Raw genomic sequence first — 27,683 nt, 5'->3', positions numbered from 1 at the left:
GTCCTGGTGGCCCCCGCCCTTCGGTAGTCCTCGTAGCCTCTGGAACCCCACAAGTCCTTGCAGGGGTCCACACTGCGCAGATCGCCTTCCTCCAAAAGAGAAATGGTAGGTGAGAGGGGGGACAGAGGAGATGAGGCTGGAGGACCCACAGGAGGAGTAGGTGGAGCCGGTGGAGGAGGCGGGGGTGCTGGGGGGTTCAACACAGCTGACATTTGCGTGAGCTGGTGCTGACCTGGCCTGGTGTGGATCTGTGAAGAGCAAAAAAGGTCATAGTGTCATTCACAAATAAGGGCACGGTGAAGGAGCTGCAGGACATTTTTGAACTCAGTGATACCTTCAACGGGTGCATCACTGAGCACAAGTTCATCAGGTGTTGTCCTACTGGTTGCAGTCAGCAAATAATTACCCTATGTATCAGTGAAGTGGACCCAAAAATCTTTGCATGTGTGACTTAGTTTCACTTAGAGCCCAAGAAAAACAGCGGTTGGAGTCTGCAGCACAACCCCAAATTAGCACGACCAGCTACAGTCACCTCACTATCATGTTGCAATCACAAATCCTTGAAATAGGTGTGTCAAAGATGGCAACCAGGTCTGTGACCACCCATAGTCAAGTGTGCAGTCAGACGACAATAAGAGACTGAGTGCCAAAGACATACAGTCATCGCCTTAGCTCACTGGTTAATGTCCAAGTCTCACAACCACACACAGCAAGACAGACAGCACCAGGACCCTAAAGACTTGGACCTTCATTTGCCTGCAAAGATATCGTCATCATCACCAAACACCTCTTTCCAGCGACCTTGTGACTTTATAAGCTCTTCCCAGGCACCTTTCAATCTCAAAGGCAGAGGACATGTATGTCAATTTCGAGATAAATGAATCTCTCCAATTTCAACACTTTCATCACATACAGATACAATTCTGATGATGTGTATGATGATGATTATGACAACTATAATTACTTGGATAATACAGTCTTCAGTTCATGTCGCAACATTCATTCATTCATTCAGTTTTTTTTATACCCGCTTATTCCAATTAAGGGTGACGGAGGGTGGATTCTTTTCTAATGGCAAGAGGTGGGGTACACCCTGGATGAGTCACCAGTCCATCACAGGGATGGATATATTGACAGACAAACACATTCACACGCTCACTCACACCTACGGTCAATTTAAAGTTTCCAATTCACCTAACCTGCATGTCTTTGGATGTGTGAGAAAACCCATGCAAACATGGGGAGAATATGCAAAGTCCACACAAAAAGTTTACCAGGCTGGAAACAATACCAGAACTTTCTTGCTGTCAGGCTCCTCATTCACTTCAGTTCAGTTTATTTATATTGTGCTAAATCACAACATCAGTCACCCCAAAGTGCTTTACAAGGATAAGGTCTAAGCTTACTAACCCACCTGTGCAAACACGCAGGCAACACTGGTAAGGAAAACTACCTTGGGCATTTGTTTTTTAGGAAGAAACTTCAAGCAGACCAATCACAGAGGGGTGACCAACTGCTTAGGCCACACTGACAACAAAGATAAAATAAACAAAATACAACAAAGAATTGTCAAACATGCAAAACAGAGATAATGGAACTAAGCATCCAGTAGGCATTGTGACCTACAGTTAATCACCAGTGTCACAGAACACTGTCCATTGATTTATGTTCAGACACCACATGCTCAGACAGGCTAGATGGACACTGCAATGATCCTCATCCAACACACGGCAATCAGCAACATAGATCCCACAGTATCTTCAACCTCAGCACCTCGGACCAAGAGACAAAGCAAAAATAAATCAGTACAACTCACAGGAACAATATTTAACAGCGGCAACAACAACAACAACAAAAAGGATAGGATGCTAAACTGGATGCTGGAGATGTAGCCCTACGTTTCACTAACAATTCCAGAATTTAGATATGGTGAGACTGAGTCCAGGTACACTAATACAGTAATAGTATAAATTTAGGATAGAGGGGAACTCAATACTTCTATATTTATATTTATGCTTAATATTTCTATATTCATCATACAAAAAAGAACAGATGTAGCTTTCATCTGGATTTGAATGAATCAACAGAATCTGACTGTTTTACCTCAGCAGGCAGACTGTTCCATCGAACATGTGATAAGAAAAACCTCTGTGAGCTGCCGACTTCTTTTTAACCTTTGGAACACAGTACTCCTGCATCCTGAGAATGCAGAGCACATTGAGTTACGCCCGTTATCAAGATGTGCTACTATATGGCTTTGCAGGGGCATAGCACCAGATTTTGGGCCCTAGGTACTGTATTGAAGACCCCCCCCCCCCCCCCCCCCCCCCCACACACACACAGTTCTTTTTTATTAATGCAAACATCAAATTTCTAATGCGTAGTCAAACCAGGTCTAAATCATGTATACCTTAGATCACACCTGGGAGTCAGAACCCTTTTTAAAGTTGGGGGAGTAATATTGACTTGGGGGGTCTAGGGGACCACATTGCACCATTTTCTAGAAAAATGGTGCAATCCTGCAATTTCTGCAGGATTTTAAACCATGACAGCATCATGTGTTACTAATGTAATCTTTGCTACTGTGGTCCCAGCTCTCTTCAGGTCATTGACCAGGTCCTTCTGTGTAGTTCTGAGCTTTCTCAGAATCATCCTTACCCCACAAAGTGAGATCTTGCATGGAATCCCAGACTGACGGAGATTGACAGTTATCTTGTGTTTCTTCCACTTTCTAATAAATAATCATAACAGTTGTCTTCTACCAAGCTGCTTGCCTGTTGTCCTGTAGTCCACCCCAGCCTTGTGCAGGTTTACAGTTTTGTCCCTGGTGTCCTTAGACAGCTCTTTGGTCTTGGCTATGGTGGACAGGTTGGAGTGTGATTGATTGAGTGTGTGAACAGGTGTCTCAGGTGCAATTAATATAGGTGAAGAGTGCAGAATAAGAAGAAAAAGAAAAGAAGAAAAATTAACAGGTCTGCGTGAGCCACAATTCTTGCTGGTTGGTAGGGGATCAAATACTTATTTGCAGCAGTAACATACAAATAAATTATTAAAAAAATCATACATTGTGATTTCCGGATTTTTTTTTTTTTTTTTTTTTTTTTTTTTTTTTTTAGATTATGTCTCTCACAGTGGACATGCACCTAAGATGAAAATTTCAGACCCCTCCATGATTTCTAAGTGGGAGAACTTGCAAAACCGCAGGGTGTTCAAATACTTATTTTCCTCACTGTATATGAGTTTTGCCATTATTTCTTTAAGTGAGTTATTATTAAAAGGCCTTTATCATGCAACATCAACTTTTGACCTTATAACAAAGTTATGATGTTATATTCTCGTCAAAAATATACCTGAAGTGTTTTGTTTTATTTTGCACATACATACATCACCGACACACCACAAAAAGATTCCCATCAGGTTTCACCCGATTATGAGCATTTTTAGATGCCTACAGCAACTATCTCAACCACTGACAACATATTACAGCAAGAGTCCACAAAGTATTTTAAAGGCCTGACCTAAAGTGTAATATGTTTGATTTAATAAGATATTTTCATGAAAAAAGACACAAATGTGTAGTTTACTGCATTTTTTTTTCTTGTGTAAAAACACAGCTTAGATGTGGTTTGACCAAAACAAATTGTCATTAAACTTAAATAAATCAGGGATGAAGTGGAGGTGTAAGCGTCACTAGGTGTTCACAGGAAACAGTTTTTTCTATATTTATTTATTTATTTATTTATTTATGTTCATTGTTAGTTGGTTTAATCTTTTCTGTTTTGTTTTATCAGATTCTTTTTGTCCGTTTCTCTAAAACTGTATTGTGGCATTACTTGACACATTTGCTTGCTTGCAAATTGCTTGCTTGCCTCTACTGGTGGTTGGCTCTCACTGCGGTATTGTATCACTTCCTGTTCCGGAGCACAGCGGTGTTTTTTCTGTATCTGTTAGCTGTTTAATCTGCGCAGTTAGATTGATCTAGTTATCTAGATTACGATTTGTTTCCCAGTGTAATCTTTACGTGCCTTAACTAAAGCACTCCTTCTGCTGAATCACCTCTAAATTATTTACACATTATTCACTTTGCGTGTTTTTAGGAATCCGCTAGCTTAGCGTAGCTACTAGCTCTTAGCCGATTTAGCATGGCGGCTTCTCCTGTCTCTCCCGCACTTTTCTGCTCTGGGTGTGAAATGTTTAGTTATTCCTCGGCCTCCTTTAGCAGTAATGGTACTTGTAATAAGTGTAGCTTATTCGTAGCTTTGGAGGCCAGGCTGGGCGAATTGGAGACTCGGCTCCGCACCGTGGAAAATTCTACAGCTAGCCAGGCCCCTGTAGTCGGTGCGGACCAAGGTAGCTTAGCCGCCGTTAGTTCCCCCCTGGCAGATCCCGAGCAGCCGGGAAAGCAGGCTGACTGGGTGACTGTGAGGAGGAAGCGTAGCCCTAAACAGAAGCCCCGTGTACACCGCCAACCCGTTCACATCTCTAACCGTTTTTCCCCACTCGACGACACACCCGCCGAGGATCAAACTCTGGTTATTGGCGACTCTGTTTTGAGAAATGTGAAGTTAGCGACACCAGCAACCATTGTCAATTGTCTTCCGGGGGCCAGAGCAGGCAACATTGAAGGAAATTTGAAACTGCTGGTTAAGGCTAAGCGTAAATTTGGTAAGATTGTAATTCACGTCGGCAGTAATGACACCCGGTTACGCCCAATCGGAGGTCACTAAAATTAACATTAAATCGGTGTGTAACTTTGCAAAACAATGTCGGACTCTGTAGTTTTCTCTGGGCCCCTCCCCAATCAGACCGGGAGTGACATGTTTAGCCGCATGTTCTCCTTGAATTGCTGTCTGTCTGAGTGGTGTCCAAAAAATGAGGTGGGCTTCATAGATAATTGGCAAAGCTTCTGGGGGAAAACCTGGTCTTGTTAGGAGAGACGGCATCCATCCCACTTTGGATGGAGCAGCTCTCATTTCTAGAATCTGGCTAATTTTCTTAAATCCTCCAAACCGTGACTATCCAGGGTTGGGACAGGAAGCAGAGTTGTAGTCTTACACACCTCTCTGCAGCTTCTCTCCCCCTGCCATCCCCTCATTACCCCATCCCCGTAGAGACGGTGCCTGCTCCCAGACTACCAATACCAGCAAAAATCTATTTAAGCATAAAAATTCAAAAAGAAAAAATAATATAGCACCTTCAACTGCACCACAGACTAAAACAGTTAAATGTGGTCTATTAAACATTAGGTCTCTCTCTTCTAAGTCCCTGTTGGTAAATGATATAATAATTGATCAACATATTGATTTATTCTGCCTAACAGAAACCTGGTTACAGCAGGATGAATATGTTAGTTTAAATGAGTCAACACCCCCGAGTCACACTAACTGTCAGAATGCTCGTAGCACGGGCCGGGGCGGAGGATTAGCAGCAATCTTCCATTCCAGCTTATTAATTAATCAAAAACCCAGACAGAGCTTAATTCATTTGAAAGCTCGTCTCTTAGTCTTGTCCATCCAAATTGGAAGTCCCAAAAACCAGTTTATTTGTTATTATCTATCGTCCACCTGGTCGTTACTGTGAGTTTCTCTGTGAATTTCAGACCTTTTGTCTGACTTAGTGCTTAGCTCAGATAAGATAATTATAGTGGGCGATTTTAACATCCACACAGATGCTGAGAATGACAGCCTCAACACTGCATTTAATCTATTATTAGACTCTATTGGCTTTGCTCAAAAAGTAAATGAGTCCACCCACCACTTTAATCATATCTTAGATCTTGTTCTGACTTATGGTATGGAAATAGAAGACTTAACAGTATTCCCTGAAAACTCCCTTCTGTCTGATCATTTTTTAATAACATTTACATTTACTCTGATGGACTACCCAGCAGTAGGGAATAAGTTTCATTACACTAGAAGTCTTTCAGAAAGCGCTGTAACTAGGTTTAAGGATATGATTCCTTCTTTATGTTCTCTAATGCCATATAACAACACAGTGCAGAGTAGCTACCTAAACTCTGTAAGGGAGATAGAGTATCTCGTCAATAGTTTTACATCCTCATTGAAGACAGCTTTGGATGCTGTAGCTCCTCTGAAAAGAGAGCTTTAAATCAGAAGTGTCTGACTCCATGGTATAACTCTCAAACTTGTAGCTTAAAGCAGATAACCCGTAAGTTGGAGAGGAAATGGCGTCTCACTAATTTAGAGATCTTCACTTAGCCTGGAAAAAGAGTCTGTTGCTCTATAAAAAAGCCCTCCGTAAAGCTAGGACATCTTTCTACTCATCACTAATTGAAGAAATAAGAACAACCCCAGGTTTCTTTTCAGCACTGTAGCCAGGCTGACAAAGAGTCAGAGCTCTATTGAGCTGAGTATTCCATTAACTTTAACTAGTAATGAGTTCATGACTTTCTTTGCTAACAAAATTTTAACTATTAGAGAAAAAATTACTCATAACCATCCCAAAGACGTATCGTTATCTTTGGCTGCTTTCAGTGATGCCGGTATTTGGTTAGACTCTTTCTCTCCGATTGTTCTGTCTGAGTTATTTTCATTAGTTACTTCATCCAAACCATCAACATGTTTATTAGACCCCATTCCTACCAGGCTGCTCAAGGAAGCCCTACCATTATTTAATGCTTCGATCTTAAATATGATCAATCTATCTTTGTTAGTTGGCTATGTACCACAGGCTTTTAAGGTGGCAGTAATTAAACCATTACTTAAAAAGCCATCACTTGACCCAGCTATCTTAGCTAATTATAGGCCAATCTCCCAACCTTCCTTTTCTCTCAAAAATTCTTGAAAGGGTAGTTGTAAAACAGCTAACTGATCATCTGCAGAGGAATGGTCCCATCTTATCTTAGGGACCTCGTAGTACCATATCACCCCAATAGAGCGCTTCGCTCTCAGACTGCAGGCTTACTTGTAGTTCCTAGGGTTTGTAAGAGTAGAATGGGAGGCAGAGCCTTCAGCTTTCAGGCTCCTCTCCTGTGGAACCAGCTCCCAATTCAGATCAGGGAGACAGACACCCTCTCTACTTTTAAGATTAGGCTTAAAACTTTCCCTTTTTGCTAAAGCTTATAGTTAGGGCTGGATCAGGTGACCCTGAACCATCCCTTAGTTATGCTGCTATAGACGTAGACTGCTGGGGGGTTCCCATGATGCACTGTTTCTTTCTCTTTTTTGCTCTGTATGCACCACTCTGCATTTAATCATTAGTGATCGATCTCTGCTCCCCTCCACAGCATGTCTTTTTCCTGGTTCTCTCCCTCAGCCCCAACCAGTCCCAGCAGAAGACTGCCCCTCCCTGAGCCTGGTTCTGCTGGAGGTTTCTTCCTGTTAAAAGGGAGTTTTTCCTTCCCACTGTAGCCAAGTGCTTGCTCACAGGGGGTCGTTTTGACCGTTGGGGTTTTACATCATTATTGTATGGCCTTGCCTTACAATATAAAGCGCCTTGGGGCAACTGTTTGTTGTGATTTGGCGCTATATAAAAAAAAAATTGAATTGAATTGAATTTAGTTATTATTACTATCATTGTTGTTGTTGCTATTATTATTATTATTGATATATAAATAAAAATAAATGAATAAAATATTACAATTTGTAATACATATGACTCTTTTACGACAACAAACGTTGAGCCATCAATTAATATACAGAAACCAAATGTGCTGACAGCTGCAACAGCTTAATGCTAACTTCAACATTGAAAACGCCATAGACATGCTAACGCATTAGCATCGGTCCCGTTTTAAGTTATAAAATACATCTATCAACTGTTTCAGAAGACCATAACAGGTCAGATTAACATAAAAAGGTAAATATTACTCACAGACATATGATCTTTGGGGTTTTAATGGGGGAAAAAATTAAGATTAAGCAAAATAAAACACTGAATCAACAAAGCACCAGATCGAAGCAGTGCTTCAATCTGTAAATCACTGCTTCGATTGGTTCAAGGTTCAAAGCAAAGCCGCGCTGCAGAAACGGTTGATTTATATGTAAGAAATGAATATTTGAGGTAAAACAAGTTATTTAACGTCTAATTGATGACTAAATTAGTTGACAACTATTTTAATAATCTATTAAATCGATTAGTTGTTTCAGCACTACTAAACACCTCTTTCTGTGACATCCCGTTTGGGATGTGTGTGTGTGGCAGCGTGCCACCTGTGTGCCTGGACTAAACCATTATACAACTGTGCAGGGGTGGGAAGGGCCCTCAGAGATCTTTCAATATTATTGTTAGAGCAGAATTATGTTTTGCAACATGTATACATTCATTCTAATTATATTCTTTTACAACATGAATTGTATGGACATTAATAACATGCAACAAAAATGTATTTATGCCAGTTTTTGTGGGCTCCCCCATGCTCTGGGGCCTGGGTACATAGTACCCTTCCCCCCCCAGTCCGACACCCCTGTGGCTTTGTGCATGCACAGGCCCACGTTCATCTTTGCCAACATAGTTGGAGGAGGTTATGTTATGTGATTGTTTTTTGTTTGTTTGTTTGTCTGTGAACAGCCTGGAGTCCACACTTTTTTTCATGTATCATTATGAACTTTTACTGAAGCTTCATATCCTGATAGGCAAGACCTGATTCAATTTTCCAGGTCATAGGTCAAAGGTCAAAGTCAGGAAAAATCTTGGAAAATTGGAAAAATTCGTATGAGGCTTTGTTTGAAGGTGTGATGTACAAAGAGGTGTACTTACTCTTACATAGTTTTAACAGACAAAGTGTACGTTTGTTAAGGGGCCCCTTCACACATAACATGACTGAGGCAGAATGGCACACAAAGGAGGTGTCAAATGCCATTTGTGAAAAATTGGTGCCATGTCAAATGTCGCGTACAGCTGTCGCTACAACCATTCGCGCACACAAGCAGCCGAAAGACAGCGAGTGCCCTGCGCATGCTCATTTGACCCCCCTCTTGGCAGATGTCGGCCAAATTCCAGGTGTCACACATGAACATCCAACACCTCACGATGGACACTTAGGAAAGGCGGGGCTATTCGCGCTCCTGGTATGAGAGTAGAGCGCAAGCAATCACATTCGAGCTGTCTGTGAAATTTGTCTATGTGCACCAAGCAACACACATGGGCGTGACTATGCCAACCCCCCCCCCCCCACACACACACACACACAGAAGTGACTTGTGCAGTGGGTTGTCCCTAGGGTTGGGTATCGAGAACCGGTTCTTTTCGGGTATTGTTAAGAAATTATTCGATCCACTGACATCAGTAGCCTTTTTGCTTAATGATTCCCTTATCGGTCCTTCAGAGCAGCTGTTGTTTTTGAGGGTGTTTGTCGGGAAAATGATCATTTCTCTATGTTGATTACAGACCCTGCAGCGGGTCTGTAATCAACCGTGTCTGCAGCGCGACTCCACTTTGAAGGTTGAACCAGTGAAGCAGTGCTTCGAACCGCTGCTACGTTGGTTCATTGCTTCACCGCTCTTCAGAAGCGGCAAGTCCGCTACTTAACCCCTATTAAAGCCATTAAATATGTCAATCGTGAGTCACTTTTGTGTGGATTAAAGTCACTAACTGAGACCGCTGGCTTGATGCAGTCAAGAAACGAGAATCGTCCTCCGTTGTGTTGGCACAGCTCCAAATGCTGCCCGGCTCTCTGCCTGACTCTCTGCCTAGTCACATTAGAGTCCTGTCAGAATTAATAACTTCAAAGCGAATGACCGCTTTAAATAAAATGACACCTCTTTCCAAACATTGTAATACAGACAAGCTACTATCGACTAAAACTTTTTTCCTCCCAAAATGAGACGTCCTGCATTCTTTATGAATTACATCCTGACGTGCAGCACAGCCAGCTGCAAGAGCTCAGCTGAGTGCATGGAAAGATTTTCATGCCAATAATGTCTGAAAGGAAATGCTTTTGACAAAAACTACAGATTTTATTTATTTCTATTCATGTCCAGAGATCAAGGATCCAAAATGTAGAGTTTAAGGATCCAGTGACAATTTTCATGTTTATTTACTTTAAGACTCAATAAAATGTTGTTGACAAAGAAAACCTGTAACGCCTACGTTTAGTACACAAAAAATTCACAAGCGGTATCAATAAGGGAATCAATAAGGAATTGGATCGATAAGCAGAATTGATAATGGTACCAATATCGATAAAATCTTATCAATACCCATCCCTAATCGTCCCTCCCCCCACACACACCATGAATTCAACATTGTCAGCTGTGGCTGAGGATCCCAGAGCCTGGCCACTGTCCAGCGCAGTGTGCTGCTGGGACAGTTGACTGCTGTGTACTGCAACTCAGCTGGTGAACATGCAGTGCACAAGTGTGGGTGGGTGCTCATGCCCTCATCACATGTGGACCAGACAGCGTCTGAGTGTGCGGCACGGTGTGAAGCCGGCCAAGCAGACTGATGTCCCTTTGACCACATAAATTGTAGTTTACATGACAGACAGAAAGAGTGGAGAATAAATAAAACTAAGGGTGAAAAACACTCATTTGTGATCACTTTGCTCACACGCATTGCTGTGGACATACAGCGCCTGTCAACTGACTACTGACTCTCAGCTGGACCTGACTGTGCATGCAAGATGACATCACAAACAGATATCAGACAGATGCAGGACAAACAAATAATAATACATACATAAAATTAAAATCACAGTATAAAGGTACAGAGAGTGAACCTTTTATTTTGTGAGCCGCCAAGGTCCGCTGACAAAGGTGGGCGTGTCCCCCTGCGACATGCAGCTGTTCAGGTATCTGTACTTGCAAGTCACAGCTGGGGAACACCTGTACTGGCTTGTAGGATATGACCTGGCATAACTTTGCTGTGAGGCGTGGACGTCGGCATGCTGTCCTCACGTGGAAATAAATTAAAGCACATATCGCTTCAGCTGACCACCGCATCAGTGCACCACAATGCTGGTGAATATTGTGCCATGCAGAAATCACCATGAGGTGTGTGTCACTGTGGGATTTCCCCACGTTGTAATAATTAAAACACATATCACATTTGTAGCGCGGTCACCAGCAGAACACTGCGCGCTGCACACGCCATGCAGGCTGATGCGTTCACGACACGGGAGCCAACTCTTCATGACACGGGAGCCCGACTGATGTCTTCATGAGATGAGTGCATCAGGTACTTCATGTAAAACATAAAAGGAAGAACAGTAATCCATGTCATTTCATTACTTCCTGGTCTACAACTAGGGGGAGTCTAAGTCCGCGCTTTATAACAGGAATTAAGTATTACAAATTGTGGTGTTTTTAAATATTTTGCTCCACTGCTGTGTGCGCGACTTTCCACGTGCTTGCACTGTGTTCCTGCGCATGAACACGAGCATGCACGATACTACGGGAATGGTATTGTGCATACCGGTCCAACCGTGCGTCCCTCCCGACAACAGGTGGAATGTTTTACGGTTCCCCATTTTATTTTTTGTTCATGGATTTTCTTCCAGTTTCTGTGTCTTTCGCCCAACATTGTGTTATGTGTGAAGGGGCCCTAAGACACGGTTGACATTTAGATACAAAGAAACATGCAAACAGAGTTATTTTAAGAATAAGATTGACATTCATCCAACATGGTCAGACATATATAGGCACATAGAGATATAGGAAGGAATAAACACAGTTAGTGTACATGAAGCACAAACATATGGATGTGAATACAGTAGTTATTGATAATGCAGCTTGGTATCATGCATCTCTGCTGCTTCTCTCCCCCTGACATCCCCCCAATACCCCATCCCTGTAGAGACGGTGCCTGCTCCCAGACCACCAACTACCAGTAAAAATCTATTTAAGCATAAAAAATTCAAAAAGAAAAAAATAATATAGCATCTTCAACTGCACCACAGACTAAAACAGTTAAATGTGGTTTATTAAACATTAGGTCTCTCTCTTCTAAGTCCCTGTTAGTAAATGATATAATAATTGATCAACATATTGATTTATTCTGCCTTACAGAAACCTGGTTACAGCAGGATGAATATGTTAGTTTAAATGAGTCAACACCCCCGAGTCACACTAACTGTCAGAATGCTCGTAGCACGGGCCGAGGCGGAGGATTAGCAACAATCTTCCACTCCAGCTTATTAATTAATCAAAAACCCAGACAGAGCTTTAATTCATTTGAAAGTTTGACTCTTGCTTGAGTCTTGTCCATCCAAATTGGAAGTCCCAAAAATCAGTTTTATTTGTTGTTATCTATCGTCCACCTGGTCATTACTGTGAGTTTCTCTGTGAATTTTCAGACCTTTTGTCTGACGTAGTGCTTAGCTCAGATAAGATAATTATAGTGGGTGAATTTAACATCCACATAGATTCTATTATTAGACTCAATTGGCTTTGCTCAAAATGTAAATGAGTCCACCCACCACTTTAATCATACTTTAGATCTTGTTTTGACTTATGGTATGGAAATTGAAGACTTAACAGTATTCCCTGAAAAGCCTACTTCTGTCTGATCATTTCTTAATAACATTTACATTTACTTTAATGGACTACCAGCAGTGGGGAATAAGTTTCATTACAGTAGAAGTCTTTCAGAAAGCGCTGTAACTAGGTTTAAGGATATGATTCCTTCTTTGTTATGTTCTTCAATGCCATATACCAACACAGTGCAGAGTAGCTACCTAAACTCTGTGAGTGAGATAGATTATCTTGTCAATAGCTTTACATCCTCATTGAGCACAACTTTGGATGCTGTAGCTCCTCTGAAAAAGAGAGCCTTAAATCAGAAGTGCCTGACTCCGTGGTTTAACCCACAAACTCGCATCTTAAAGCAGAAAACCCGTAAGCTGGAGAGGAAATGGCGTCTCACTAATTTAGAAGATCTTCATTTAGCCTGGAAAAAGAGTCTGTTGCTCTATAAAAAAGCCCTCCGTAAAGCTAGGACATCTTACTATTCATCACTAATTGAAAAAATAAGAACAACCCCAGGTTTCTTTTCAGCACTGTAGCCAGGCTGACAAAGAGTCAGAGCTCTATTGAGCCGAGTATTCCTTTAACTTTAACTAGTAATGACTTCATGACTTTCTTTGCAAATAAAATTTTAATTATTAGAGAAAAAATGATTCATAACCATCCCAAAGACATATCTTTATGTTCGACTGCTTTCAGTAATGCTGGTATTTGGTTAGACGCTTTCTCTCCGATTGTTCTGTCTGAGTTACTTTCATTAGTCACTTCCTCCAAACCATCAACATGTCTATTAGACCCTGTTCCTACCAGGCTGCTCAAGGAAGCCCTACCGTTAATTAATGCTTCGATCTTAAATATGATCAATCTATTTTTATTAGTTGGCTATGTACCACAGGCTTTTAAGGTGGCAGTAATTAAACCATTACTTAAAAAGCCATCACTTGACCCAGCTATCTTAACTAATTATAGGCCAATCTCCAACCTTCCTTTTCTCTCAAAATTTCTTGAAAGGGTAGTTGTAAAACAGCTAACTGATCATCTGCAGAGGAATGGTCTATTTGACGAGTTTCAGTCAGGTTTCAGAATTCATCATAGTACAGAAACAGCATTAGTGAAGGTTACAAATGATCTTCTTATGGCCTCAGACAGTGGACTCATCTCTGTGCTTGTCCTGTTAAACCTCAGTGCAGCTTTTGATACTGGTGACCAACAATAGGTATTAAAGGCACTGCGCTGCAGTGGTCTGAATCATATTTATCTAATAGATTACAATTTGTTCATGTAAATGGGGAGTCTTCTTCATGGACTAAGGTTAATTATGGAGTTCCACACGGTTCTGTGCTAGAACCGATTTTATTCACTTTATACATGTTTCCCTTAGGCAGTATTATTAGAAAGCATTGCTTAAATTTTCATTGTTACGCAGATGATACCCAGCTTTATCTATCCATGAAGCCAGAGGACACACACCAGTTAGTTAAACTGCAGGAATGTCTCAGACATAAAGACATGGATGACCTCTTATTTCCTGCTTTTAAATTCAGATAAAACTGAAGTTATTGTACTTGGCCCCACAAATTTTAGAAACATGGTGTCTAACCAGATCCTTACTCTGGATGGCATTACCCTGACCTCCAGTAATACTGTGAGAAATCTTGGAGTCATTTTTGATCAGGATATGTCCTTCAATGCGCATATTAAGCAAATATGTAGGACTGCTTTTTTACATTTGCGCAATATCTCTAAAATTAGAAAGGTCTTGTCTCAGAGTGATGCTGAAAAGCTAATTCATGCATTTATTTCTTCTAGGCTGGACTATTGTAATTCATTATTATCAGGTTGTCCTAAAAGTTCCCTGAAAAGCCTTCAGTTAATTCAAAATGCTGCAGCTAGAGTACTAACAGGGACTAGAAGGAGAGAGCATATTTCACCCATATTGGCTTCTCTTCATTGGCTCCCTGTTAATTCTAGAATCACCCCAATAGAGCGCTTCGCTCTCAGACTACAGGCTTACTTGTAGTTCCTAGGGTTCGTAAGAGTAGAATGGGAGGCAGAGCCTTCAGCTTTCAGGCTCCTCTCCTGTGGAACCGGCTCCCAATTCGGATTAGGGACACAGACACCCTCTCTACTTTTAAGATTAAGCTTAAAACTTTCCTTTTTGAAAAAGCTTATAGTTAGGGCTGGATCAGGTGACCCTGAACCATCCATTAGTTATGCTGCTATAGACTTAGACTGCTGGGGGGTTTCCAATGATGCACCCAGTGTTTCTTTTTATTCACCTCTTTTTGCTCTGTATGCACCACTCTGCTTTTAATCATTGGTGATTGATCTCTGCTCTCTTCCACAGCATGTCTTTTTCCTGATTCTCTCCCCTCAGCCCCAACCAGTCCCAGCAGAAGACTGCCCCTCCCTGAGCCTGGTTTTGCTGGAGGTTTCTTCCTGTTAAAAGGGAGTTTTCCTTCCCACTGTCGCCAAGTGCTTTCTCATAGGGGGTCGTTTTGACCATTGGGGTTTTTCTGTAATTATTGTATGGCTTTTGCCTTACAATATAAAGAGCCTTGGGGGCGACTGTTTGTTGTGATTTGGCGCTATATAAATAAAATTGATTTGATTTGATATGATATATTTTGGCTTTTAGCAAGGACACTGTAGGTAGTTGAACCCCATTCCACTAATGTGAAAGTACCACTACCGGTGCCTTTTGCTTTTTTGGTCATTAGGGAAAAACAAAAACAGCAATGCAACAGCATGATTTTTAAACGTGTTTTGAAGGCTCAATCTGGTTAGATTTCTTTTTTGAGGTGAAGTAAAGGGTATGTATGGTGGAATATTGTAATAAGTATGAATTTGTTTAGGTGATCTGCAGACAATTTTAGACATAAGGTCAAGTGGGAGGGGAAAGTGTTGGCTTTTTAATACTTGAAAGAGACTGGACTCGGGATTTAGTACTGCTATAACAGACTGATGCAGAAGGTGGCAGTAATGCAACAATAAGGATGCCAGCTGCCATTAACAGCCATAGAAGAAGAGAGGCACGCTTGATTTGTTCACAGGGGTAAGTTTTGACGATGGAGTGCATTTCCGTATTCACAAAATGCCACAAAATTCCACCAAAAATTTAACAAAAGTACTTAATTTACTCATATTTGCAGTCAGTCTGGGTAAATCATGGGACCCATTGATTGTGCAGCTAAGACTAAGATAACATTAGCTGATTAAACTGGTGCACTAAACACCATAGAAGAGTGGGTGCGCTTAGTTTTATTCACAGGAACCTTTTGAGAAGTAATACATTTTCCGAGCAGGCCAACCATATACAGTAATAAAAACAAAGGTTTTAAAATAAATGTTTCGAAAATTAATCCCCCAAATTTTCATAATAATGGATGCACATGATCGTGCCATGCACAAGTCATATCTGAAAGCTGAGGCCAGTCTGACAAACAGTCAGAAAGATATGCGAGCCACACACACACACACACACACACACACACACACACACACACACACACACACACACACACACACACACACACACACACACACACACACACACACGTTTCTTGCATTATAGATAGCTAGATAGATGGTAAAGATGCCCATTCTTCTTGCCAAAAAGCCCCCACTTCCTGTAAATTCCAGGGCTGCCTTGCATGAAGTGCATGTTTGAGATTTCCCAGAGTGGCTCAATGATAGTGAGGTCAGGAGACTAAGATAGCCACTTCAGCCAATGACAGGTCGACTTGGCTTCAAGTGTGTTGGATTGTGTTTTGGAATGTCCAAGTATGTCCCATGTGCAGTCTGGATTGATGAGTGCAAATTTTCCTCCAGTATTTTCTGATGACATGCTGCATTCATCCTGCCATCAATTTTGACCAACTTTCCTGTGCCTTTGTAGCTCACACATCCCCAAAACATCAGTGATCCACCTCTGTGTTTCACAGTAGGAATGGTGCACCTTTCATCACAGGCCTTGTTGACTCCTCTCCAAATATAACATTTATGGTTGTGGCCAAAAAGTTCAGGTTTGGTCTGATCACTCCATATGACTTAGTTCTCTATGCTGTTTTGTGTACTGCAAGCAGGATACTTTGTGGCATTTGTGTAGTAATGGCTTTCTTCTGGTGATTCGACCATTCAGCCCATTTTTCTTCAAGTGCCTCCTTATTGTGCATCTTGAAGCCACACACATTTTGTATTTCAGATGAAGTTATTTGTGGGTTTTCTTTGCACCCCATACCATTTTCCTTGCAGCTGTTTCTGAAATATCTGTTGGCCTACCTGACTGTGGTTTGGTTTCCCTCATTTTCCAATTCTTAATTAGAGTTTGAACATAGCTGATTGGCATTCTCAGGTCCTTGGATATGTTTTTATATCTATTTCCTCTTTTATACAGTTCAATTGCCTTTTCTTTGATAATTATTTTTGCTTTCCCCATGACTCAGAAAACAGAAACATCAGTGCAGCACTGCATGAAAGATGCAAGGGTCTGTCAGGAGCCCAGAAACTCACTGACCTTTTATTCATACACACTGATTACAAGCAAGCAGATCACAGATGATGATGTTTACCTTTTGTAGCCATTCAAACCCGTTTGTGTCAACTTGTGTGTATGTTATCAGACCAAAATCACCAGGGTATGTAAACCTTTTGATCAGGGTCATTTGGTAGTTTCTGTTGTCATTGTGATTTAAAAAGAGTAAACACAGTTGTTTGACAATAAATGGCTTCACACAACCACGAACCATGAGTGGAAAAAAAAGTTTTTGTGTTGTCATTCATATTCTCTGAAAAAAGGCCAAATCAAAAATTCTGATAAGCATGAGCACAACTGTATAAAAATCTTGAGGAAATCATAAACCAATTAAACTATGCTTCTTAGATGTTCTACTCAGGATTTTTCATAAAAGTCTCACATTTTCACTTCATATCTTTTACACATAGTTAACTTGTCCCTTCAGTCAGGTGTCGTCTTACGGGCTCTGAAAACTGCTGTTATCAAACCACTGCTAAAAATGAACAATCTGGACAAGTCACAAATGAACATAACAGTTGTGGGCACAGTTCCACTAATCCGCTAACCACTAATTAGTGAAGCAAACTTTTTTGTTAGTGGATTAGCTTTTCAGGTAACTTCAAAAAACCATCAGCGGACCAATTAGCTTCTGATAAATTTAGTTCCGATAACTTTTAGACCGCTAACATTTTTTTTACATAGTTAGTAATAGTGAAAAACATTTATAAACACTGTTGGCTCCTGTCTGCTATGTATTTTGCAGCAGTGAGGCAGCTGAGAGGAGCTGAGCTCAACGCTACCCGAGCAAAAGGGGCCTGGCTGCTAGGCTGCCACAAAAAACAGTCTTTTCCTTCCTTCTTTATATCACACGGTTGTCGACCTGAATCACAACTTAACAAACAGACTTTTCGGTTTTGCAAATGCCTTTTTGTTAACAAATGGAAAAAAAAGACATATTTTACAAAAGCACATTTAATTGTAAACACCAACACACGTTACATTAACTTGTGTTGGCTTTTTACATAGAATGAATGAGTCAACCAATCAGTGTGAGTGGAGGATCAGTTTACCCATAATCCCTTTGGGTATCTGTGTATGTTAATGTTCAAAACTTCAGAATTAGTGCATTATTTTAAAATGAACAGATATGTGTTATATTTTAACTTTGTACAAATGACAGAGTTGACATTAATGTAGTTATTCTATCCGAATTAATTTGATTTATAAATCAAAACCATAAGTCAAACCTGTTTTCCTTTTCAAGATGTCTGCCTCATGGCTGGACCACTGTATGCTGTCAAGGTAAATGACGCTTCCCTACAGCAGTGGACAGGGTGCACAAAAAGAGAAGCGCTGACTCATTGGCTGTGTTTGGTTTTGTGATCGCTTTTGATTCTATCAGAAGCATTAGTGGTGTTTAAACTCAAAATCAGCTTGTTAGTACTTGTAGTGTACTGGAGACAATACAGAAATTTATCAGTTAGCGGTTAGCCATAGCTTCCAATAAATATTTTGGTGGTTTATTGGTTTAGCGTTATAAAAAACTTTTCAGTTAGCTGATTAGTGGTTATTGAAGCTAAGTTTTTGGTTAGCTGTGTCCACCACTGGAATATAATATATAAGGATTTCTTAATACAGAACAACTGCTTTAGTTTCCTTCAGTCTGGTTTTCGGCAGCAACACAGCACTGAGACTGCTCTTGTTAACGTGATTAATGACACCCACTTAAACACAGACAGCGGCAGCACCCAGTGTTAGTCTTACTAGATCTTAGTGCTGTATTTGATACAGATGATCATTGCATATTACTCCACAGATTACAGAACTGGGTGGGACTCTCTAATATTGTACTTAGTTCGTTTAAATCCTGTTCAGAAACTTTGTGAACTTTGTGAAAAATCACATGCAGAGTCCCTTAAAGCTCCATCCTCATCCTCTACTGTTTAACATCTATATGCTCCCATTAGCTCAGATAATGGAAAGGTGACATCCCTCCCCAACAGCAGGGGAGGGGGTAAAGGGTTTTAGCCATGCTAATGCTCCCAAGAAGCATTTACTGGGAAAAAGTTTGAAGGACCTAAATAAGATGAGATGGTGAGATGGGAGAAGCTTCCAGGCATGTGAAAGGCAAATAAAGAAAAATGCTTAAAATGGTGGTGGTGGTGGTGGTGGTGGTGGTGGTGGGGGGGGGGGGGGTCAGAGGGCTGTAGTTGGGGGTTTCTGGGGAGCAAAGCCCCTCAGAAGCTGAAGGGTTTTAGCCATGCTAATGCTCCCCAGGATGCCCTTCCTGATGCAACTCCAGTTTTACCTGGAGAAACACACACAGCCGCTGGTGTTCCAAAGAGGTCTCCCATCAAAGTACTAACCAGATCCTGCTAGGCATGTGAGAGGCAAATAAAGAAAAATGTTTAAAATGGTGGGGCATTAAGAGGGCTGTAGTTGGGGGAGCTGAGGAGTGAAGCCCCCTAGAAACAGAAGGGTTTTAGCCATGCTAATGATCCCCAGAAGCATTTACTGAAACAAAGGGTGAAGCACTTAAATGATATGGTGAGATGGTGAGGAACATCTAGGTATGTGAAATAAAGAAAATGTTTAAAATGGCGGGGCGTCAAGAGGGCTGTGGTTAGGGGGTTGCCCAGAGAAGCTGAAGGGTTTTAGCCATGCTAATGCTCCCCAGAACCATTTACTGAAAAAAAGTCTGAAGGACCTAAATGATATGGTGAGATGTTGAAGAGCTTTGGTCGTTCATGTTTGCAACACATACATATTAGAAATCAATAATATAAGTTATGTAGACAGCTATGTAGATGACACACAACTTTACATCACAGTTTCATCAGGAGACTATGGTCCTACACAGGCACTGACCAAATGCACTGAGCAGTTAATTGAATGTGCCAGAATTTTCTGCAGTTGAACAAGGATAAAATGGAGGTTGTTATTAGAGTGAAGATTAGAAGTCTGCAGACAGCTCCATTCATTACATCTTAAAACCACAGAGCAGACTAAAAATTTAGGTGTAGTCATGGACTCAGACTTCAGTTTTGAGAAGCATATAAAGACAATTACAAAGTCAGCCTACTATCATTTAAAGAACATATCTAGGATAAAAGACTGATGTCTCTGCAGGACCTGGTAAAACTTGTCCATGCATTTGTCTTGAGGAGGCTTGATTATTGTAACAGTATCTTTCCAGGTCTGACTAAAAAGTCTATTAGACACCTGCCAAGGACGTAATAAAATCATTGGCATTTATTTATTTATTTATTTGTCTGTCTGACTGTTAGCAGGATTACTTCAAAACTACTGCACGAATTGTGACAAAAGTTTCACCACAGATACATAATAGGCTATGGAAGAATCCATTAAATTTTGGAAGCTGTCCAGATTCAGAGCCGGATTCTGGATCAAGTTTCACTTTACATAGGCTTTGAAGGATTAATTCAAAATTCTCACCAACGTTTCGCCATGGATACATATTAGGCCAAGGAAGACTCTTAAATTTTGGAGGTGATCCAGATCTGGATCCAGATTCTGGATCAAGATTTCCCTTTATATACCCTTTGAAGGATTACATCAAAACTACTTCACGGATTCTCACCAAATTTGCACCACAGATAGATATTAGGCCATGGAAGACTCCACTGAATTTTGGAGGTGATCTGGATCCAGATTGTGGATTAAGATTTCTCTTTATGAATGAACAAATTTATTCGGCACACACAGATTCAAAACAAGAAACTTGCAAAAAACGAAAATAATCGAACAACGCACCCATGCACCCAAAAGGGTGTAGGCAGAAGCAAAGCTTGTAAATGCCTACCCATTTAATCAAAAATAAAAATTATACTTATGTATATAAAATTATACATATACCCATGATAACTAATACAAAGTATAAATTAATCCCTGAAGTAAAATTTCAAAACATAAACATGCAAACAACAGTGCACCAAAAACAAAACAAAATCAATAAACCTAATTCATCATGCTATAGCAAGTAATCAAATACTTTTTGTAGAGCCTTTTAAAGCCAACCCAATTACAGAGTGATTTTATGTTATCCGGGCAATTATTCCAAATATTAACTCCTTTAACAGAAACAATGACTTTTCACAGTAGTTCAAATCTTTGATTTCTGAAATAATAATGTTCCTCACAAATTCTAAATGGAGTCCCTCATTTTAAACAGGTCCTGGACGTGTTGTGGTAAAAGTTCATTTTTTACTTTAAACATAATTTGTATTATGATGTAATCAATCAAATCCCAAAATTTTAAAATATGCAAACGGACAAACAATGGATTTGTTGGCTCACAATATAGTTTCTGACTAATAATTGTTATAGCTTTCTTTTGAAGTAAAAATATAGGATTTGTATTAGTTTTGTAGGTGGTTCCCCAAACTTCAATTCAGCAGGTCATGTATGAAACAAGTAAGTAAGTCCCTTCGGCTGCTCCCTTGTTTGCACTCAGGGTCGCCACAGCAAATCCAAGGTGAATCTGCATGTTGAATTGGCACAGGTTTTACGCCGGATGCCCTTCCTGACGCAACTCCACATTACATGGAGAAATGTGGCAGGGGTGGGATTTGAACCCGGAACCTTCTGCACTGAAACCAAGCAAGTAATGAATGATAAAAGGTAACTAATGAGTGTTGGGAGAGGAAGTCTTGTGCTTTACACAAAATGGCAATGATCTTTGACATTTTAGATTTAACATAATTTTATGTTAATGTTTATGTTTTATGTTTTAATTTTAACATAAGTTTTCCAACTTAGATTATCATCAATAAAGATACCAAGAAATTTAGTTTCATTTACAAGTTCAATTTCAACATTGTGAATTAGTAAATTTCTACATAAATTCCTGGGCTTATTTCCAAATATGATACACTTTGCTTTACCAAAGTGAAGTGACGATTTGTTTGAATCAAACCATTCTTTAAACCTCTGTAGTTCTCTCTCCATCATGTCCAGAAGCTGCCCCAAATGATCCCCACTACAAAACACAGTCGTGTCATCAGCAAATAAAATACAACTCACAAACGTAGAAACTCAACATATGTCATGAAGATATAAAAGAAACAACAAAGGTCCAAGGACTGAGCCCTGGGGTACCCAACAAGTGCACCTCAAAAACTCAGAATTTCTATAGGCTTTGAAGGATTACGACAAACCTGCTTCACAGATTCTCACCAAATTTGCACCACAGATAGGTATTAGGGCATGAAAGACTATACTGAATTTTGGAAGTGATCCGGATCCAGATTGGCAGATGTTAGAAATCTCTGATTGCTCTTGTTCGAAATGCTCAAGTCCTAACTAAAACCAAGAAAATGGACCATATCACTCCAGTCCTGAGATGCTTAGACTGGCTCCCTGTCTGTCAGAGGACAGATTTTAAAATACACCTGCTAGTCTATAAAGCTCTAAATGGTTTACGGACAAAATATACTGTATCAGAGACCTTCTCATTGAGTAAGAACCATCTATAACACCGAGGTCGTCAGGTCGTCAGACAGGTCTATGTTTATTTAGAACTAAACATGGAGAAGCAGCATTCAGTTTCTATGCCCCCCATATCTGGAACAAACTCCCAGAAGACTAGATCAGCTGAGACGCCGTTTTTTTTTTTTAAATCAAGGTTAAAAACTCACTGTTCACCATTGGTTTTAACTAGATTATCTTAAATCTAACTGAATGATTGGTTCTGGATGATTTTTAAATTGCGTCTCTTAAGTTTCTTTTTTTGTTGTTATTGAATATCATATACATTGTATGGTACTATCACAACTAGATCCACAGTCCAAAATCACAGGAATACAAACTACTCAGAGGGCATTTCAGTTGAGATTTGTTTTGCTTAAAACCAGTTGCAAAATGTCCCAAAATCCATCAATGTTGTCATGAAGAATATATGTGAGTTTCTCAAGTGGGATTATCTTTAAAATTTCAAAATGGTCTTTCTCGCTACATGAAGAATTTCCATCAGTTTAGAGCTGTGTTTGTCCTTTGCCTTATCTAATCTGGCAGCAAGAACACATTGAAAAGCTGAAAGCTCCAGATGATATCTCAATATTGTCGACACTTCATTTTTAACATCAGTCCAAAATTTCTGAATTTTTACACACTTCCAAAACATGTGTGCATGTGTACCCATTTCAATGTTGCATTTAGAGCAGTATGGTGAGCTCAGACCCAGTCTGCCTCTCAGTAAAGGTGTAAAGTGGACTCTGTGTAATATCTTAAATTGTGTGTCTCGATCAGAATTGCATCTCAAAATTTTAAGTGTGTTTTTTATTAATAGAGTCCATTTTCTTCATTTATTTCCTCTCCTAAATCAGCCTGCCATTGTCTTTTGAGATGATCTGTGGAGAAAGGTGTATTTGATGAGAACACTTTATATATTTGGGAAATGAATCTTTTTGGTTTATTATTTATTAGAATGCGCTCTAAGAAATTCAAATTTGGGGGATATATTGAATTTGGGATAAAGTGTCTAATTTGTAAGTAGCAGAAGAAGTGGGATGAATGTAAGGAATATCTATTCTTTAAAGCCTCAAATGACACCAATGATTCACCTTGATACAGTTTGACAAGCTGATCTAAGCCCCTCTCATTCCAGAATTTGAACACAGAATCTTGATATGATGGGGTAAAGTCAGGATTCTGAAATGTGGGGGCTAGTAACGAAAAATGATTTTTTTTTTACCTTAAAAGATAATAGCATTTTATGCCATGTGTTAAAAGTGTTTATGACAATGAAATTGTTCTGCAGTTCTAATTTTGTCTTCTTATAATGTGTAAAGGGGCAATATTTTAACGATACCATACCATAACTGCCAGATTCCATATCAATCCATGTGTTAGATACATCAAGGTTCACCCATTCATAAATGTAACTCATTTGTGCAGCCCAGTAAAAGAGATGGATATTTGGAACTGATAAACCTGCCTGATCTTTGTTTCTGTGTAGGCTCTCAGTTGTCCAGGTGGTTTCCATAGTAGAGAAGCTTGAATCTTTGACTGGACTGGGTTGCTTGACGCGAGGACGTTTCGCTTCAAATCGCAGAAGCTTCCTCAGCTAAAATTCTTGCTCTGGAAGTCTGACTTCTGTCTGACTCTTGTAGAGAAGAATAAAACAGAAGCCAAAAAAAGCTGAAGTTTTAAACCTAACCAGACCCCACCTACTGAGAGGCAGACTGCTATAGGCTAGTGACTAAACAATAGCTCTAATTAGCAACTACTGTGCTCTAGTTAGCACACCTAATGACTGAGATGCAAACAAAACAATGTTATTCCCAAATGCATGAAGCAAAAGGCACTAGAAGCAGGTCACACAGCAGAGAAGATCCAGCACAGTTACCTTAGGAGGATTTTGGGTGTTAGAATTAGAAGGCTTCATTTTAAAATATTAGACCTCCAAAATAATCTGGATAGTCTGCACAAAATGTTAGAAACTTTAGTGGGGGAAGAGGCCCATAATAAGATCACAAAGTTCATAGTTAAAATTCAAATGGCTGAGCATTTAAAAAGTAAGGAGTGGCAAATCAGGAAGTTTCACAACCTTTTAGTGCAGAAAAGGCGTACTTTCAGTGGGAGTATTTTTAAAGATACACCCAGACAAATTAGTGACAACAGGGAAAATTGGGTAAAGAATCTCTCCAACAGGGTTCTTACACAGACAGAAAAGGATGTGCTCGCTAAAGGACTAAATTTCTCAGTGACCCCTAAACATATTCTGACAGTAGATTACATCACTGCAGTAGAGTCAGCCATTAAACATAACAGTTTGTCAGAGTCAGAAGCTGGGGACCTCCGACTAAGAGTCACAGCAGTGCTGAAGGGTGCTAAGCCTCCTCCATCCAACATCACAGGAGAAGAACAGAAAGCTTTGTCAGCACTGCAAAAGGACCAAAGCATCCTTATCCTGCCAGTGGATAAAGGCAGATAAACGATGGTCCTGAACACATCGGACTACGAGGCCAAGATCAACAACTTGCTCAGTGACTCCAACACATACGAACGTCTGAAGAGAGACCCCACGAGCGGCTATAAGAAGAAAATCATTAGCTACCTCCAAAACCTGGAGAAAGAGGGACTCATCGACAGGCAGACATACTACAGACTGTACCCTGGGGACGCCACTCCGTGCATCTATGGACTGCCCAAAATCCATAAACAGGATGTGCCACTCAGGCCTATTGTATGTAGCACAGATTCCATCATGTACAATTTGGCCAAGTACCTCAAGTGGATTTTGGCTCCTCTAGTGGGTAACTCAGACCACCATGTGGAGAACACACAAGATTTTGTGAACAAGATCAAGGACCTACAGCTGGAGGCAGATGAAATTATGGTGTCATTTGATGTGACATCGTTGTTCACCTGCATCCCCACTGCTGAGGCCGTCTCAGCTGTGAGGCAGAGACTGCTGGAGGATGTGTCTCTACTTGAAAGGACCAAACTCACACCAGACCACATCTGCCGACTCTTGGAGATCTGCCTCAACACCACATATTTCCTGTTTAGGGGGAATTACTACAGACAGATTCATGGTTGTGCGATGGGGTCTCCGGTATCCCCCATTGTGGCCAATCTGTACATGGAGCGAGTGGAGAAGACAGCCTTGACATCTTTCACGGGCATCTCTCCCAGTCACTGGTTCAGATATGTTGATGACACATGGGTTAAAATCAAGCAACAGCAAGTTGAGGACTTTACAGAGCACATCAACTCGGTGGATGCCAATATCAAGTTCACACGTGAGGATGCCAGAAACAACCATTTAGACTTCTTGGACTGTGATGTTACGATTGGAGAGAACAGGCAGCTCCAGACAGGGGTTTACAGAAAACCAACTTACACTGACCAATATCTGCTCTTTGGCTCAAACCACCCCCTTGAACACAAGCTCGGGGTAATCAGGATGCTTCAACACAGAGCCCTACAGGTGCCCACAACTGCAGAGGGAAGGGCTAAAGAACAACAACATGTCCGGAAAGCCCTCACAGTATGTGGGTACCCACGATGGTCCCTGGACAAAGTGCAGAAGTCCCAGAGAACAAAGAGACCAGATAGACAGGAGACGGAGACAAGAAGAAGAGGAGTGTCTCTCCCTTATTTAGCAGGAGTAGGGGAAAAACTACAGAGGATCTTCAGACAGCACAAAAATCCCAGTTTACTTTAAACTGGTTAACACCTTGAGACAGAAATTAGTTCACCCTAAGGACATGATCCCTAGTTACAAACAGAGCAATGTAGTGTATTCTATCAGATGTCAGGAAAACTGTAACGAACACTACATACGTGAAACGAAGCAAGCTTTACACAAAAGGCTATACCAGCACCGCAGAGAGGGCGCCAGTGAACCTCAGTCTGCGGTTCATCTCCACCTTAAAGACAGTAACCACACGTTTGAGGACAAGGAAGTTAAAATATTAGCCAGAGAGAAGAAATGGTTTGAGAGAGGGGTCAAGGAGGCATTCTTTGGGGAACGTTTGAAACCCAGCCTTAACCGGGGAGGGGGTCTGAGACACACTTTATCCCCTGTTTACAATGGGGTACTCAGGTCAAAGGAGTTTCAGTCTTTTGTTCATGGTAATGAGTCATTCACGTCATCAAGGGAGCCATCAGAAAGGCATCCATCCCATCATTAGAGGGACAGCTGTCCTGTCATTAGGTGTGCTAACTAGAGCACAATAGTTGCTAATTAGAGCTATTGTTTAGTCACTAGCCTATAGCAGTCTGCCTCTCAGTAGGAAGGGTCTGGTTAGGTTTAAAACTCCAGCTTTTGTTGGCTTCTGTTTTATTCTTCTCTACAAGAGTCAGACAGAAGTCAGACTTCCAGAGCAAGAATTTTAGCTGAGGAAGCTTCTGCGATTTGAAGCGAAACGTCCTTGCGTCAAGCAACCCAGTCCAGTCGAAGATTCAAGCTTCTCTACTACTGCCTGATCTTTATTTCTCTGTAATTTGCTCATTTTCATTCGCACTTTCTTCCCCTGCCATATATATATTGGGTGATTATTTCTTCCAGCTTTGAGAACCAAGAATTTGGAATGGAGTTTGGCAACATTTGTAGCGGATACATGAGTCTTGGGAGTATATTCATGTTGAGTATGCTTAATCGTCCCAGCCAGGACACAGGTAACATTTTCTATCTATCTAAGTCCTCTTTTATACGTATTAATATTGGGTTTATTTTGGATCTTTGCAGGATCTTTCATCCACCTTTTCTTGACGATTTTTGACTATCTGACATTTTGTCCTTCATCCAGCTATCGACGTGCCGTGTGACCAAAGAATTACCCTTGTGAAGCGCCTTGTGGTGACTTATGTTATGAATTGGTGCTGTATAAATAAATTGAATTGAATTACCTGGTTTGCCAAATGGGGATAATAATGTTATACTGTTATACTGTATCATAGTGTTATTAAAAGTATTTTTCCTAGTTATGAGTTCTCATTTTCCACTGAATGCACCATGAAGTCTAAACCTTGTGAATGTGCATCTGCAAGATCTCATGGAGCTAATTCATTATATTTGCTACGAAATCCCCTTCAAAAAAAATACTTTGCCAGCAATAACATAAGGCGTAGTTTTGAGATATACTGCAGAAATCAGCACAAAGTACATTTGGTCATTCTGTGAAAAACTGAAGGGACACCACCTTTAAGTTTTTCAGAGTCCTCGGGGTGAAGCCTGATCTGATCACTGGTTCTACTGAAAAAAACCTCCATGTGTT

At 40.6% G+C, this 27,683-nt stretch overlaps 1 protein-coding gene and 1 long non-coding RNA gene across 2 annotated transcripts in view; one reads left to right on the top strand and one right to left on the bottom strand.

Annotated features, from left to right (window-relative positions):
* spred3 (sprouty related EVH1 domain containing 3) overlaps nucleotides 1-27,683 on the bottom strand; it is a 77,184-nt gene that overhangs the window by 1,211 nt on the left and 48,290 nt on the right. The window contains 1 exon segment of the mRNA XM_034168516.1: nucleotides 2-248. Within this exon segment, the coding sequence (XP_034024407.1) occupies nucleotides 2-248 (247 nt within the window).
* LOC117508699 lies at nucleotides 135-27,683 on the top strand. The gene is made up of 3 exons (XR_004560166.1): nucleotides 135-250; nucleotides 24,535-24,539; nucleotides 27,616-27,683. It is a non-coding gene; the product is annotated as an uncharacterized LOC117508699 (long non-coding RNA).

This window comes from Thalassophryne amazonica, chromosome 4 (assembly GCF_902500255.1).
Source record: "Thalassophryne amazonica chromosome 4, fThaAma1.1, whole genome shotgun sequence".
In the NCBI taxonomy this organism is placed as follows: domain Eukaryota; kingdom Metazoa; phylum Chordata; class Actinopteri; order Batrachoidiformes; family Batrachoididae; genus Thalassophryne; species Thalassophryne amazonica.
Note: the sequence above shows the minus strand (reverse complement) of the source record. Positions and strands in the feature narration are given on the sequence as shown.